General features: G+C 45.7%; 1 protein-coding gene across 1 annotated transcript; it reads left to right on the forward strand.

Annotated features, from left to right (window-relative positions):
* Window positions 1-7,278: 7,278 nt before the first annotated feature.
* On the forward strand, window positions 7,279-10,580 carry LOC141229022 (uncharacterized). The gene is made up of 6 exons (XM_073667389.1): window positions 7,279-7,689; window positions 8,351-8,779; window positions 8,909-9,088; window positions 9,172-9,295; window positions 9,379-9,476; window positions 9,675-10,580. The coding sequence occupies exons 2-6, from the start codon at window positions 8,702-8,704 to the stop codon at window positions 9,891-9,893; spliced, it is 699 nt and encodes a 232-aa protein (XP_073523490.1). The 5' UTR covers window positions 7,279-7,689; window positions 8,351-8,701; the 3' UTR covers window positions 9,894-10,580.
* Window positions 10,581-17,689: the final 7,109 nt, after the last annotated feature.

The following is a 17,689-nucleotide window of genomic DNA, read 5'->3' on the forward strand; positions in this document are numbered from 1 at the left end:
ATGATAAAGGTTCGGGTTTTAAATTGAGTCTTTCCAAGAATCCCCCATCAATTACATTCAGAGTAGACCCACAATCGACAAACACCCGAAATTCCATTAATTTTTCCTGAGCAATCGTGGAAGCAGCTAAAAATACACCCTTGGAATTTAAACAGGCAATACGGGCATGACTGACCATTTTTTTTTCTTTCTTCATACGAAGCTCACAGCCTTTAATCAAATGACCAGATTTTCCTCAATAGAAACACAAGCCTTCAAAAAATCTACGGTCTTTTTCTTGAGAGCGAGGTGCCACCGATCCAATCTCCATCGGTTCACCACTGTTAGTACACACATTCTCATAACCAGAAACTGACATAGCAGAGGATTTGCTCTCATTAACCCTTGCACGCAGTCTCCTATCCACCCGTATAGCTAATTGCATAGCCTGTTGCAAATCTTCAGGTGTAGGATAAGCAATTAGCAGGTCTTTAACCCTTTCATTGAGCCCAGCAAGAAATAGACTTTTCAGAGCAGAATCGTTCCACCCTGTTTGAGTAGACCATCGACGGAAATGAGTACAATATTTTTCCACATTACCTGATCCCTGTCTCAAACGTCTTAACTCAGTCTCAGCTGATGCGACACGGTCAGGATCATCATATAATAGCCCCAAAGCAGAAAAAAAACTATCCACTGATCTGAAGTATGTATCACTAGGTTGCAAAGAAAAGGCCCACTCCTGAGGCTCTTTGCGCAAAAGTGACATTATGAACCCTATGCGCTGGGATTCATCCCCAGAGGACTTGGGTCTCAAACGAAAATACAATAAGCAAGCATTTTTAAATGAAAAAAATTCTCGGTGTTCACCAAAAAATAAATCCGGCAAACATACCTTAGGCTCCAAGAAATGTGCTCCAGGACAGTTACTCACGTGCTGACGGAGCTCGGCCACCTCCAGAGAGAGTCCCTGCAGGTGTTTAGCCAAATCCTGAACCGACACCATGATGGAACAGAAAAATCTTTCCTTAGAGAATTTGCGGGCTGGACTTACTGTTATGTTCTGCTACCAGAGCTAAGGAAAGAGAGGAGATCTGTCCCTATGATAGAACTCAGCTTAATCCCTACGATGTAACAGGGAACCTGATCCTGCGATCAGACCTGCTAAAGTCCTAAGCTAGTCTGTACGGAGACCTATAGATGTGGGGAAGGAATCCCTACAAGTACTAAGGACTGGGAGGAAAATGGGACACCTCCTAACAGAAATAGTAGCAGACAGACAAACAAACAAAATATATAGAACACTGAGGTCCGTAGACCAAGCAAACTAACAGAGTTAGATACAGAGCACAGGCTAGCTAGAAAGTAGTTATACAATGAAGTCCAGCAAAGCCAGAAGGGCGGAGCAGGATTAAATAGGCCAACAAGGTCATGTGACCAGCAAAGGAAAAAACCTAAGAGCAAGGTTCTAACAGTTATGCTGCATGTCAGCGCTGCACACTAAGAAGTTACTTTGATCGCGCACTGCGCATGATTATAGTGACTTCCTGCTGACCCGGATGTCATCATGACGACATCGGGACACCATGACAACTACCGGGACCCGGCATAGACAGCGCGGGACCCCGGAGAGGAGGTAAGTAAGCCGCGCTTACCTCACCTTGCTCCCGGAACGCTGCGATCAACTTCGATAGCAGCATTGCGGGGGTTAATGTGCCCGAGCGGTGTTTGACCACTCCTGGCACATGGCACTTGGTGTCAGCTTTGAGAATCAGCTGACACCTGGCGGTAGTCGCCCCGCACCGCTTGTGTGTGGGCACGATCGCAGTGCGCGTAATAATACGTACCTGATCCAATAGGCAGTGGATAGTCCTGATTGGAAATGTTCTCATCCCTCTCTTCTTCATTTGGTCCAGACCCCAGGGTGACTTTGGCAATATCTGTCAAACCATCTCTCCTTAACAAGTATGGCTTATACGCTCTCCAAACTACACAATATACCTGTGATATGAACTATGGCCTCCACACTGTCCACATCTTCAGGTCCCCTTTTTACACCATACAGCCTCCATAATGTGCCCTCACGGTGTCCCTCGTATACTGCTCCCCCCATACTCTGTCCTTAAACTGTCCTTACTTTTGTATACTGTCTCTCATACTGTGCCCTCACTTTGTATACTGAGTGAATTCCGCTATTCCCCCAGCCACAGTCCACAGTAAAAGTTCCTCGCATCTTCAGCTACACTATGGAGCACTTACCTTCTCCCTCGTCTTCACCTCCTTTGTGGTGCTCTGTCACACACAGCCTGCACCCCTCTATCTCACACACCCTGCACCCCCATTACCCACACACCCTGCACCACTCTATCTCACAGCACCCCTCTCACGCATCATGCACCTCTCTCTCATGCCCCCTGCACCCTCCTATCCGCTGAAGAAACGCTTAAAGAACGCTTGGTAGAAGGCCTGCCATGTTCCCCAATGATAATCCACATGTGCTGTGCACATGCTGTGGAAATTTCCGCTACGGATTATCATTGTGGAAAAAAAAGCAGCATTACCAATTATTTTGCGGTATATTGAAGCTCATCAAGAGAATGCCAAGAGTGTGCAAAGCAGTCATCAAAGCAAAAGGTGGCTACTTTGAAGAACCTAGAATATAAGACATATTTTCAGTTGTTTCACATTTTTTTGTTAACTATATAATTCCACATGTGTTAATTCATAGTTTTGATGCCTTCAGTGTGAATGTACAATTTTCATAGTCAAGAAAATACAGAAAAATCTTTAAATGAGAAGGTGTGTCCAAACTTTTGGTCTGTACTGTAAACCACACAAAATACCCTATGAATAGAATGACATCTTTGGAATTATTAGCGATTTTGAATGAAAATAGTATTTTGATAAATCCTCAAACACAGAATGCAGTTGTACCTCAAACTGATAAAACGAAAATTACACATTTTTTTCACGTGGTCCCCGGACGCTGTCCAAAACGAAAAAGAAATTTAGGGGATGTAGAGGGAGTGGAAAAACCCGAAGTCACAACAACAAAAATAGTTCAAATGCCGAAATTGAGACACAATCCAAATATAAAGAAAATGAAATCTTGCCAATGAACCAGGACACAAATTTCCTGCAGATAGAAATCCCTATCGGCTGTGGGGGTATCGTTAATATTTCTAGCTATGTGCTATCTGAAGCTGAACGATCCTTGTTAGTTCGAGGATTATCCTTCTGTCCAGCTGTCCCATTTAATAATTTCACTTTGTTCTGTGATTTAAATGAATTTATAAGGAAATTGACACTAAAATGGCATTTTCTATTAGAAGATAAGAGAAAATCGCATCCTACTAGCCCATATTAATAATAATAATAGTCTTTATTTATATAGCGCCAACATATTCCACAGCGCTTTACAATTCAGAGGTTCATATTCAACATTCATAAGTAACATAGCTAAAGATAATACAATAATTACAGCAAAAATGACAACCCTGCTCGTAAGAGCTTACAATCTGCAATGAGGTGGGGGTGACACAAAGTACAATGGCTTATTTACAAGGATGGTCCAGCCATCTTGAGGGGATGAGGGATAGATAAAGGCTGCATGAGCTCATCACCAGCCAGTACCTGTAGTGCTTTTGGGTTCGGTGGAGACTTATGTTTGGAGAAATAAGGGATGGGCTATAAGAATATAAAAGGACTTCGATTAGGGAAGGTGATAGGCTGCTTTAAACAGGTGTGTTTTTAGGGAGCGCCTAAAACTGTGTAAGTCGTGGTTCATCCTAATTTCTTGGGGTAGAGCATTCCAAAGAATAGGTGCAGCTCGGGAGAAGTCTTGAAGCCGGGAGTGGGAGGAACGGATTAGTGCGGATGTTAGTCGAAAGTCGCTTGTGGAGCGTAGAGAACGGGTAGGCCGATAAACAGAAATGAGGGAAGAGATGTAGGGGGGTGCCACACTGTGGAGGGCTTTGTGGGTGAGAACAAGCAATTTAAATTGGATCCTATAATTCATGGGTAGCCAGTGCAATGACTGGCACAGAGCGGTGGAGTCTGAGTAACGGTTAGCCAAATAGATGACCCTGGCTGCAGCATTAAGGATGGACTGGAGGGGGGAAAGTCGAGTGAAGGGGAGGCCAATTAATAGAGAGTTACAGTAGTCAAGGCGGGAGTGGATCAGGGCAACAGTGAGGGTTTTTGTTGTTTCCAAGGTGAGAAAGGGGCGGATTCTAGAGATGTTCTTCAGGTGCAAGCGACAAGAGCGGGCAAGAGATTGTATATGGAAGGTGAAGGAAAGATTGGTGTCAAGCACAATGCCCAGACAGTGCACCTGCTGGCTTGGTGTTATTGTGGTGCCACACATGGAGAGAGAGATGTCAGATTTAGAGAGGTGAGTAGATGGCGAGAGCAGAAGAAGTTCAGTTTTGGAAAGTTTGAGTTTCAGGTAGAGAGCGGACATGATGTTAGAAACTGCGGCCAGACAGTCACTGGTGTTCTGTAGTACAGCGGGGGTAAGGTCAGTGTATGAGGTGTATAGTTGTGTGTCATCAGCATAAAGATGGTACTGCAAACCAAATTTGCTGATGGTCTGTCCAATTGGGGCTGTGTAGAGAGAGAAGAGAAGAGGGCCAAGGACTGAACCCTGAGGAACCGCAATAGTGAGAGGAAGAGGGGAAGAAGTGGAGCCAGCGAACGAAACACTGAAAGAGCGGTCAGATAGGTAGGAGGAGAACCAGGAGAGAGCAGTGTCCTTTATGCCGATTGAGTGGAGCATAGAGAGTAGGAGGTGATGGTCAACGGTGTCAAAGGCTTCAGAGAGGTCAAGAAGAATGAGCAGAGAGTGGTCACCATTAAGTTTTGCTATCAGAAGGTCATTGGTTACTTTGATGAGTGCAGTTTCTGTAGAATGTAGGGGACAGAAGCCGGACTGTGATGGGTCTAGAAGAGAGTGAGTGGAGAGGTAACTGGTAAGGCGGGAGTAAACCAGGCACTCCAAAAGTTTAGAGATGAAGGGAAGATTGGAGACTGGTCTGTAGTTGTTTGTGCATGAAGGGTCAAGAGAGGGCTTTTTTAATAATGGAGTAATGATGGAGTGTTTGAAGGAGGAGGGGAAGATACCAGAAGAGAGGGAGAGGTTGAAGATTTTAGTTAGGTGAGTAGTGACGACTGAAGAAAGAGACTGGAGTAGATTTGAGGGGGTGGGGTCAGTAGTGCATGAAGTGGGATGATAAGAAGAGAGGAGCCTGGAGACTTTGTCTTCTGTGACTGGGTCAAATGTGGAGTGTGATCCAAAGGGGATGTGGGGGGGGGTGGGAGTCACGGCACTTGGTGGCTGGGAGCTGATTTCCTGACGGATGGTGTCTATTTTCTCTGTGAAGTAGGAGGCCAAGTCCTTGGCACAAATGTCCATGGTGGGGGCCTGCGCTTTAGGACTGAGGAGGGAGTGAAAGGTATCGAAGAGTTTTTTGGGGTTGTTGGATAGTGAGGAGATCATGTTGGTGAAGTAGGTCTGTTTGACAAGGTGAAGGGCACAGTTATATGTTTTTAACATAAATTTGTAGTGGATAAAGTTTTCTAGTGTGCGAGTTTTCCTCCATAGGCGTTCGGCATTTCTAGAGCAATGCTAGAGAAATCGGGTTTGCGGTGTGAGCCAGGGCTATTTTACTCTGTGTTTAGAGGTTCTGAGGGTGAGGGGCGCTACTTGGTCCAGCGTGCTTCTGAGCGTGTCATTGTAGTGGTTTACAGCCAGATCAGGACAGGAAAAAGAGGAGATTGGGGACAGTGATGAGTGAAGGGAGTCTGTAAGTGTATGAGGGTTAATGGCTTGTAGATTTCTGAATGTGTGATAGGTAGGAGTGTGCTGGGGCGGGCGAGGATTTGTGAGTGTGAATGAGAGAATGTTATGATCAGAGAGGTGAAGACGGAAGTTATCTAGGTGGCATCTTCGGATTTGTGCTGGCGGTGTGGTAGTGCAGACGGTCTATGTTACATATATGGTGGGAATGCCCATCATCGTCGGATTCGGTGGACTACGTTGGACCTGCATGCTTTTTTTTTGGGGGGGGGGGGTTAATAAATTAGTGAACCAGTGTTTATTCAAATTAAGTATTTTTTCTTGGGTGTTTTTATCTTTGATTACTGGGTCTGTAATGGGTTTGTCTGATAGACACCTCTCCATTACTATCACCAGGGTTTGATGCCAGCTGTGATTTTTGACAAACCACAGCTGACGTTAACCCTAAGATACTTTACACCAATTGTCAATGCATCTGGGCAATTGGGAAGACCAAAGGCAAAAAGCCATAATTGGTTCATCTCATGTGATGCGCCACTTCTGGTGCGGCTATGGGCTGGTATTTTTAGGTTAGGAAGGGCCCAATAACCAGGAATCTTCCCAACTTGATAATATCAGCTCTCAGCTGTCTGCTTTACCTTTGCTGGTTACAAAAAAAAATAGGGGGACCCCATGTTGTTTTTTTGTAATTATTTATTAGGTTAAACAAGGCTCAACTCAGTTTAGTTCCACATGAAAGGCTCTAAAGGGTGCAAATTTATAACATATAGGGGGTTGTGAAATGATATATCTGCAGGACATCTATCTATTATCTATCATATCTCTAACATCTTTCTATCGATATCTGTATATAAGATTGTTTTCTTAGTTTTATAAACCAGCTTTAAGTTACATAGAGGATTATAGTCAGTAAAAGATGATGTTAATAACGCATTGTATATGGATGCAGGAGAGAAAAACATCTCACACTCGCATGACACTCGTCCAATTATTCGGGATGAACATCGGAACATGTGAACATGGTCTTAACCAGACTCTGAATATAGTCTATCAAGGCCGCCCTCCCTGGAAGGGGTTAAACATACAAGATTTCGGCCTTTTAGCTCCTGGTATGAAGTGGATAGCACAATCATATGCCGCCATATAGTAGACGTCCGGTAACTGGTAATAATCACCTCATGTGTCGTCTATTTGTCTCCAAGCAGGAAAATCCCACATTACATTCACACATAAAACTGTAGAAAAGGCGGCGCGGGGTAATTGTGCCAGTAGTGAGGGGCAAATAATGCCGGAAATGTCACTGACTGCGGAGACGTCTCCATGTAGCGTCTTCACTCCGGATATCACTGTACAGGAGCCGCACAGTTCACACTGTGCATTCACTGAGGCCCCTGATCATGTGACCCCTGACTCCTCCCCTCCTGTGACCTCATCACAGGTCCTGTGCGCACAGCCATATATGTGGTGGCGGCTCTGCAGGTGGAGGTATGTGGAGACCCCATTACTGGGCGCAGGGGGCATTAACCCCTTCAGCACGGAGGCTCTTTTGGGGTCTCTGTGTGGTGTGAACAGTGAGGTAACAGCTGTGGACAGAATGCGGCTTAGCTGGTTCCCGTCCACATTAGATCCATTCAGACGACTGCAGGATGAAGGACAGAAGCCCAGAGAAGTCCTCACACAACGCCATTATTCCTCTCCTAGTTCCAGCACAATAATGTAGATAGTAGTGATAACCGTCCACACATAGAGGACGATCCAGGACCTCAAATAACATAAAACCTTTATTCCTTCATTTTATAACCTTATGTCACAATAATGATGGGACGTCATCAGAACATTGGAGGAAAGAATCCAGAGAGAATTAAGGTGGAGGTGACGCGTTTCGGAGTGATACTTCTTACCCAGAACCGAAGGTAAGAATGAAACCCGAGCAGGATATAAATGTCTCCGGAGCAGCCGCTCCTGTGCACAGGATGAATGGCGGCATTAATAGATGTAATAGATGTGATACAAAGAAAGACAATGATGAAACACAATCATCTTACAGTCATCACAATATGGCCCCTTCACCGGTCTGGTAATGTAAGATAAGATCCGTCCTTCTCTTTATACCCTCCGGTACGATGGATTTGGCCTCAGTGTCCAGGAAGCTTCACGGTTCAGCAATGCTCCTCTGCCATCTCCCCGACACCTGAACGATTTACCCTTTCAATGCCACAAAACTGAAAGTTCTTTCAGTCACCAGTGTGTTCTCTTAGGAAATGTGTGGAAACGTTGGAAGAGTTAATGGCCGCGGGATTAGTGGGGTCTCCTATGTGCACATTAATTCTCTGCCTTATTTACAGGAGGAGCATCCGACATATCTGACATTACATCCCAGACACTGAATACAATATACTACAAATTCTCTGCTGCGGGTGATACATTGTGTAATGAAATGTTTTATTTAATGTGATTAAGTCTATTTCTTGTGTTCGGCATATTTACATGGTGGACATTTATCAATGCCGCATTTGTGAAAACCCAAAGGTGTAAGCCAGGTTCTCTTATGTGTTTCTCTTGTGATTAAACCAGGAAACAGGAGTTGTGAAAGGGTCGGGGCCGAGAACAAACAACCATCTCATAATAACCATCAAACCACCATCTTGTGAGAAAGTATTCAGCTACAGACTCCGAGGAAGAAACTGCTGGTCTTCTGTGGCCAAAAATATATAGGTTTTATTACTAGATGTAAAGCAGAAAACTAAATACTGTAAAATAATAAATCTCCTCATATATTTCCCTTATTGTCTCCAGTAATTGTATTATTACACAGGATTTTTATGATGTTACGTCGGCTCATCTTCTTCTCATTCAGGTCTCTACAATATCGGATCCTCTAAGTGAAGATCTTCTATATAAGAGAATTTTCCTGATTTACCAAAGATGGATATGGACAGAGACAAGATGGCAGAGAAAATATTATATCTCACTCTGGAGATCCTCTTCCGGCTTACTGGAGAGGTGAGAGATTCTGATGATGTCACATTACATCATTGTTATCTATGGGAATAACAGATGGACAGAACTGGAGAGGTGAGGACTCTGGAAATGTCTGTAGTGAGGTTTATTAATGTGTCTCTCCATTACCAGGATTACACAGTAGTGAAGAAGACCTCTAGTGAGCGCTGTCAGGACCCTGTGTCTGAGAGATGGGGAAGACCCCTGAGCCCAATCACGAGGCCTCCACCTCACCCCCTGATGCATGAGGACATCAATGACCAGAAGATCCTAGCACTCGCCTATAAGATGATTGAGCTGCTGACTGGAGAGGTGACACTGCTGGGAATGCTGGGACATTATACAGTAACGCTATGAAGGGATCAGGGGGATGACGGTATTATTGCATGTGTCAGGTTCCTATAAGGTGTCAGGATGTCACTGTCTATTTCTCCATGGAGGAGTGGGAGTATTTAGAAGGACACAAAGATCTGTACAAGGACGTCATGATGGAGGTTCCCCAGCCCCTCACATCACCAGGTAATAGACTAGACTAAATACACACGGCCAATAATTATCTGTATGTAAAGAACGAATTCAGTCCCTGTATGTGTTTCCTCCAGTTTTATCCAGTAAGAGGACAACACCAGAGAGATGTCCCCGTCCTCTTCTTCTACAGGACTCTAAACAAGAAGATCCCAATGTTCCTCAGGATCATCAGGTAGATGGAGAGAAGGTGTCATGAGATCTCCCCTATGATGTGTAGACGGCTGTGAAGGTCTTGTGCTCAGTCTTGTTTTATCCCCCAGTATTATATGTTTTATACTTGTGTAATGAAAACGGTGGAGATGGCAGGATTAGAACTGATCATAGATGTGACTTCTCCATCTGTCTGTGACTTTTACAATATTTGTTTCAGGGTGAAGATCTGACCCATATTAATACTACAGAGACATATGTGAGGGGTGATGAGCGGTGTAAAGAGCAGTTTCCTACATATGACTACCGTAACATGTTGACATGTCTTTCTGGTAATGAGCTCATTTTTTATGACAGTGTAAATTTCTCCTGCAATGACTTAGTCCGGCCATTAGGGGTCAGCAAGAAACAAGTAAAAAAAAGCCCGGGAAAACACTGATCCAGGAAGTCCAGAAAGAAGGCAACAGGTGTCTGAATGCTGTTTTGATGTTGGAAAGCTTATACAGACTGGGGCCATACTGTGTGTCCAAGGAGAGGCTGTGCCCTGTGAGTAACTGAGATATGTGACCGGTCACCAACTGTGTAGTCAGTTAGGGAAAGCTAGTTAGTGATTCCAGTAGTGCTGAGAACTGCCTGGTGTATATCACTGCTGATGGACTGAGCAGGCATGATCCAGAGATTGTGAAGGATCTGGTATACTAAGACTGTGCACGTGGATACTACAAAGGAGCCCTGTTGTGAACTACACTTTGAGACTGAGATTGATTCTAATTCCTGCTGACACCTGGATGTGCTGGAGAGCTTGGTGAGAAGGAGAAGCAGATCAAACCCTTTGGCCGGAGATCAGAGTCTAGCTAAAGGTTTCGTTTGTTAACTGTTTGCATATGCATTAAGTCTGAGAGATTTCTCTTTGCTCTTGTAAGAAGAGAAACTGTACACTGTATAGGTAACGCGTTGGTAAAATATATATGAGTGTTCTCTAAGGGGAAAACAAGGGTACCCAGATCTCATTGTATTAGTGTGGGAGGGGGGTATAAGGTTATATTCCTGGGAGGACCACGTGCCACTTTCGCGGTAGCGTCCTTGGTAGGTCCTGTACTGAATAAGGGTGGGAGCGGCATAGCCCAGGGGTAGATTGGCTCATCCCCGCGAGATTGGCACTTGGGCTCTCTCGGGCTGCATAACTTGTATTTTGTGTTAGTAGCTGTTGTGGCCCATATTTTGTAGAATTGTTTAACCTTGTCATTTTTGTGACCAGTAAAAAGAAAGTTATTTGCCACTATACAAAGGTCGGAGTCATTCATAGCAGCGCCGTATTCCTCATACACATGCGACCGGAGTTCCGGTCGTTACATCTTGGCGTAGTCGGCAGGATACGGTGCTCGCCATGAATGGCGACAGTAGCGCGGAAGGTGCTGCCGCGTCCACTGTAGTACGCCACCCCCCTTCTCCCGTTGTGACCGGTAGAGACCGGTTAGTTGGTTGCTCTGCAATGGGCGTGCTACTTAACCACCTGGCCAAGTTTGATGGGTATAACTTGCTGTTTAGTGATTGGGTAGGCAGGGTGAAGAATGCTATTGCCTTGCACGGTGTCAGCTTTCAGCTGCAACCGGAAGTCACGCTGAATGCTCTGGAGGGGGATGCCCGTAAAGTTGTCATGTTAAAATCCGAGGATAGGCGAAAAACGGTCGACGACATCATCCGGATACTAGGGAAAGCATTTGATCACGTGGCGGCAGCAGGGCAACTACGAGTACAGTTTTTCGCCCGGACCCAGAGAGACGGGAAAAGCCTGATCCAGTATGCTATAACGCTGGAGGAATTGCATCAAGAGTAGTGTTGAGCCACCCCCGTAGTGTTCGAGTTCGGTTCGTCGAACACCCGTGTGTTCGCCGAACTGTTCGTCGAACACCGTTAAAACCAATGGCAGGCAAACAAAAACACATAGAAACACATAGAAACACATAGAAAACACCTTCAAAGGTGTCCAAAAGCTGACAAACTGCTCAGAAGACACAACTAACACATGGAAAAGTGACAAGTACATATAGTCATGCGAAAAGAAAAGAGGTGGAGGAGTAAAAGGAGGGGGAGACACAGATATAGGCATGTCATGCCCTTCTAAAATCCAAAAAGTGAGAAGCCGACACGTTCAGTCCGCTCCTGCCCGTGCCACCTCCGTGTCGCCGGGTTTGTGCCAGAGCCGCAGTGAACCCTGACGGCCAGCCCCCCTCTCCCAATACTGGTGCCTGTCCGCTGGTGGGTCGAGCGAGCCCCCCTGTGGTGGAGGCAGCTCTAAGCTTTTTAATTTAAATTGTCTCTGTAATTTGAATGAATACACTTTAAATCCATTTACAAGGATCTATTGGAGGGCAAGTCTCATGCCAGCAGCCGCGTAATTCCAGCTCCAGTAGCGTCCACTAAAGCTGCTGCAGTTAAAAAGCTTTTATAAGGATCGAGCTTGGCTGTCCACCGCAAGGCATCCTACTGCCAGTCCCAGCCCCTATGCCTTGGGGTGCCTCCTGATGCTCTTCACTGAGTATCCCGTGGTCCCGAAGCATTTCCTTTGAAAAAATTAAGTGTCCAAACTACAGGTGGTGTAGCTTGCTTAACAGCCGGGATAATCCGCTGACTAGCAGACACTGCTACTAGGCACAAAGTATTTCCTGGGCTATATGCAGTTAAAAATTTGTAATTAGATACTCTCTTTGGATGCTGAGAAAGCATTCCATAGAGTCTCCTGGCACGCCATATATGATTCTCTTAAAAAGCTTGGGGTAGGGGTCTAGGGGACCCTTTTATAGCCAAAATCACGGCCCTGTATCACAATACGTCACCTAGGCTGAAGATAAATGGAACTGTAGCACCCTGAGGGCTCGGTTGCTACAGAGGTATTGCACCTCACCCAGAGGTGTGATATCTCACTCTCAGGTAAGGATGGAGTGTGGATCAGGACCCGACACCTGCATGCATTACACCACATTGCCGTGGGGCAGGGCGACCAATATGCCTCTGAGATGGGCACGACAGTCCCTGTCCCTGGCTGGAGTGGGGGGAGGGAACACTGAGGAAGGGGAACCCTGTAGTGCAGGAGCAGGGAGGAAGCAGTTCCTGGGTGCATTGAGAAGGGAGTATAAAAGGTGGGCACCATCTTAGTTCAGTGCAGAGAAGTCTGAGCAGAAGTGGCAGGGAGCAGGGGCTCTGCATGAGCTCTGCTCCGGAGGCGGGCCTAGTAACAGAGGCCCAGGCCTGGAAGAGGGAGAAGGAAGGAAGAGGAGCGGAGAAGGCTCCAGGAACGAGGAATGAAGGGATCCCAGGGGTGCGGACGGGCGAGTCGCCACCGCACGCCCGAATCCACCTGCGTGGAGGGGTCAGGCCAAATAGGGAGACCGGTCCCCGAAACTAGTGGAGGCAGGAAACGACCCTCAGCTAGAAACCGGAGGCTGTGACATTTTATGTGGCGCAGCCCCTCGCTACACCCGCTAGGTAGGCACCACATAGGGTCAGGGAAACTGGCGCCAAGTTTACCAAGAGGAGGCCCGAGGCAGCCGGACAGAAGGGTTGGTAAGAAAGGCCAGACAAAGGACACACAAAGGGGGTCCTGTGAAGCTCTCCAAAGTTATCTGGGAGTTGTCTGAGCCCCTCACCTGGTGAGCACAGTACGACGTGGGCAGCCGTTACCTGCAGACGTGGTCTGGATAATAAGAACTGTGAGTAAAGGCCCTGGACTGCATCACTGACTCCGTGTCGTTACTGCTGCTGCCCTGCACCATCACCCCCATCCTCCGCATACACTGCCCTGAGGCTATACTCCTCCTGTGGGGAGTTATGCTACACTCTGCTGCACCCACAACACCAGCCTCAGCGGTCTGCCCTGCAGCGGCGGTTCACTCTGACCGCAATCCACGGGTGGCGTAGTCGGACATTTAAACATCAAAACCACATAAATAGTTCCGCCACTGGTTTGACCACCCTGAGCCACGGAACCGGGTCGCCGCCACGAAGACTACAACCACCAGCATCCACCAAAAGGGTCCGGCTCCGGGTGTCCCAAGGCCCAGGGGGTGCATCAGAACATTTTCATCACCTTTCACAATCACCAATGGGACAAGGCAGGGATGTCCTCTGTCCCTTCTCTTATACATCCTAGTGACGGAGCACCTGCTCTCATCAATTCGCCATAACCCCAATATTAGGTGGATTGAGGTGGGAGGCACCGAGTACAAGTGCTCTCTATTTGTTGATGATGTCCTAGTACATATCACTCAATCACATATATCCATCCATGCTGTTATGGCTGAAATAGATCACTTTGTTACATGGTCAAATTTTAAAATCAATGCAGCGAAGTCTGAGGCCCTCGATGTCTCCCTCCCCAAATCCATATAGGATTCCATCCAGTCCAACTTTCCCTTTGCCTGGCCCTCACAGGGTATCAAATACTTAGGAATTCCTATTCATAGAGACCTCTCCCATCTATGTTATCTTAATTTTGGGCCCTTTATTGAACAATTCCATACAGACCACGGTTGGCAAGTTAGAACTGTAAGATTCACTACGTGAACCGCTGGTGTTTTGTGGAAAAGCACATGTACACCGCGTTCCAAATTATTATGCAAAAAGTGTTTAGGAGTGATAAGGGAAGAATTTGTTTGTTTGTCAGTTAAACTCATTGATGGTGATGTGTGTCAGGGCTCTTTATATCACTGTAAGCAATTGCAGACACCTGTGCTAATTAGTTTGGCAGGTGTGTCCAATGAAAGGCAAGACTACTTAAGAAGGCTCTCTCACATTATTAAGCAGCCTACATTTTCTGCCAAAATGGGAAAGAAAAAGGATGTGTCGGCTGCTGAGAAGCAACAAATTGTGGAGTGTTTAGGTCAAGGCATGACTATAATCAACATTGTGCGATGATCAGGATGAAGTGTCTTGGCAATCAAGAAGTATGTAGCTGATTCACAGTACACACGTGTGCGTGCTGATAAGGGCAAATTGAGGACTCTTTCCTACAGGCAATTACGTCAGGTTGAAAGAGCAGCGGCAAAAAAGCCTTGTCACAGCAGCAGACAAGTTTTTGAAGCTGCTTGTGCCTCCAACGTCCCCCGAACAACAAGATGCAGGGTCCTTCAGAGGTTTGCAGCTGTGCATACGCCATCCTGTCGACCTCCTCTATCCACTTCACACAAGCAGAAACGGCTCCAGTGGGCCAAACATTACATGAAGACTGATTTCAAAACTGTTTTGTTCACGGATGAGTGCCGTGCAGCGCTCTATGGTCCAGATGGATGGAGTGGAGGATGGCTGGTTGATGGACACCCCACGCAAACACGGCTACATCGCCAACAAGGAGGAGGTGGAGTAATGTTTTGGGCTGGAATCATGGGGAGAGAGATTGTCGGCCCCTTTAGGATCCCTGAAGGCGCTAAAGATGAACTCCATAATGTATGTGGATTTTCTCAAACAGCACTTCCTGCCATGGTTCAAGAAGAAGAACCGTGTATTTCACAGCAAGATCATTTTTCTGCATGATAATGCACCATTTCATGCTGCACATAAAACATCTGCATCTCTGGCTGATATGGGCATAAAAGGGGACAAACTTATGGTGTGACCCCCATGCTCCCCTGACCTCTACCCCATTCAGAACCTTTGGAGCATCATTAAAAGGAGTGTCTATGATGGCGGGAGGCAGTTCACATCTAAGCAACAGCTCTGGGAGGGTATTCTGTCCTCATGCAAAACAATTGAAGCAGAAACCATCCAAAACCTGACAAATTCAATGGACGAGAGAGTTCAGAAGCTCCTTTCGAACAAGGGGTCCTATGTGAAAATGTAACATCACCTAGAATAAAGTTTTGAGTTGAAAACTGTTTGATTTCAGTTTCTAACAACCTGCTAATGCTTATAATTTCAAAAATGACCATTTTTTTGGTCTTTATTAAAATGAAAAGGTTGATCGAAAAGTTTGGGGGATCTAAGAGTGTGGCAACCCAGTAGTCATGATTACTTCGAATTCTGACAATATGAGGGTCATGCTGCAGGTAGTGCAGCAAGAAGGCACTTATGTGTCTTGCGCATCTCGGAGCCCCAAAATTATTTTCCGGGCTAGATGCAGCTAAAAATTATTTTTAATTTTAAATCTGGTGGAGCTTATTATAGATGGCCTAATAGGATCAGTGCTGCACACTGCTACAAAGCCCAAATTATTTTCCAGTCAAGATACAGATAAACATGATTAGTAATTTGAAAGCTTAAAACGTTTGGTAGGGTGATTTTAACCAATCATCAAGCTTTTACTCTCCCCAGGATGACACAGGGGTAGAAAAGTCGTTTCGGATCCATGATTTGTTCATCTTTATGAACGTGAGTCTGTCTACATTATCAGTGGAGAGCCGCGTGCGCTTATCTGTCAGCACACCACCAGCAGCGCTGAACACACGTTCAGACAGAACGCTGGCTGCGGGGCATGACAAGATCTCCAAGGCGTAAGTGGCTAGCTCCGGCCATTTATCCAGATTGGAAGCCCAAAAAGAGCAAGGGTCCAGTGACACAGTCGTGGCTTCAATGTTTACTTGGAGATACTCCTGTACCATCGTCTCTAGGCGTTGACTATGTGTCAGACTTCTTGTCTGCTGTGGCCTTGCAAAGGATGGGCTAAAAAAGTGGTGAAATGATTCCGCAAAATTGATGTTACCAGCAGATACTGTGGTTCTGTTACGGTTTGAGTGCTGAACACTTGACGGTCCCACGGTTGGCAAGTTGGAACTGTGAGATTCACTACGTGCACCACTGGTATTTTGTGGAAAAGCACATAGTGATACATAGTTTGTAAAGCCGAATAAAGACTTGCGTCCATCAAGTTCGACCTGTAAGTTCTGTAGTTGCTAAAGTTGATCCAGAGGAGGGCAAAAACCCCAAATGATTTAGCCAATCTTCACCTGAGGAAAAATTCCCTCCCGACTCTGAAATCAGCAGTCAGAATAAATCCCTGTATCAACCTACTATTTTATTCTATTTTTAAGTATATGCAGAAATCTGCCTGGTATCTAGAAAAGCATCCAGTCCCCGCTTGAACTGGTGTAGTGAATCCGACATTACCGTCTCCTCACTCAGTGAATTCCATATTCTCACTGCTCTTACCGTAAAGAACCCCTTCCTATGCTGGTGCTGAAACCTTTTCTCTTCCAGTCTTAGTGAGTGCCCTCTTGTTACCGTAATATCCCTCCTTTTGAACAAATCCCGGGCAAGGTCTCTATACTGTCCCCTAACATATTTGTACACATTTATTATGTCCCCCCTCAACCTTCTCTTTTCCAGGCTGAATAGTCCTAGTTTTGCCAACCTCTCTGGGTATTGCAGTCCCTCCATTCCCTTTATTAATTTTGTTGCCCTCCTTTGTACCTTTTCAAGCTCATTTATATCCTTTCTATATATTGGGGCCCATAACTGAGCACAGTATTCCAAGTGTGGTCTGACCAGTGCTTTGTACAGTGGAAGAACAATGTTCTCATCCTTTGCAGCTATACCTCTTCTGATACATCCCATTACCCTGTTTGCCCTTAAAGCAGCAGCCTGACTTTGGGCACTCCAATTTAGTTTGCTATCAATCAAGATGCCCAAGTCCTTCTCCATCTCTGAATTCCCCAATGATTTCCCATTCAGTGAGTACTGGTGACTTCCATTTTTCCTTCCCATATGTATAACCTTACATTTCTCCTCGTTAAACCTCATTTGCCATTTAATGCTCCACCTACCCAGCTTATCCAAATCCCTCTGAAGGTCTTCACTATCCTCTTTTGTATTAATTGTTTTACATAACTTTGTGTCATCTGCAAATATTGATATTTTACTATTTATCCCGTTGACTATGTCGTTAATAAAGATATTAAATAACATTGGGCCTAGTACAGACCCCTGTGGTACCCCACTAGTGACGCTTACCCAATCTGAGTATATTCCATTTATAACCACCCTCTGCCTTCTATCCTTTAGCCAGTTAGCTACCCACTTGCAGACATTTTCCCCCAGCCCCATCATTCTCATTTTGTATACCAACCTATTATGTGGCACGCTATCGAACGCTTTTGAGAAGTCGAGATACACGACATCCACTGGTTCCCCCTGATCTACTCGAGAGCTAACCTCCTCGTAGAAGTCAATCAGGTTTGTTTGGCAGGAGCGATTCCTCATGAATCCATGTTGGTTCGGGGTTAATAGATTATTAGCGTCAAGATG

The sequence above is a fragment of the Phyllobates terribilis genome, unplaced genomic scaffold (genome assembly GCF_046119375.1).
Source record: "Phyllobates terribilis strain yellow unplaced genomic scaffold, ASM4611937v1 Scaffold_453__1_contigs__length_1468511, whole genome shotgun sequence".
Taxonomy (NCBI): domain Eukaryota; kingdom Metazoa; phylum Chordata; class Amphibia; order Anura; family Dendrobatidae; genus Phyllobates; species Phyllobates terribilis.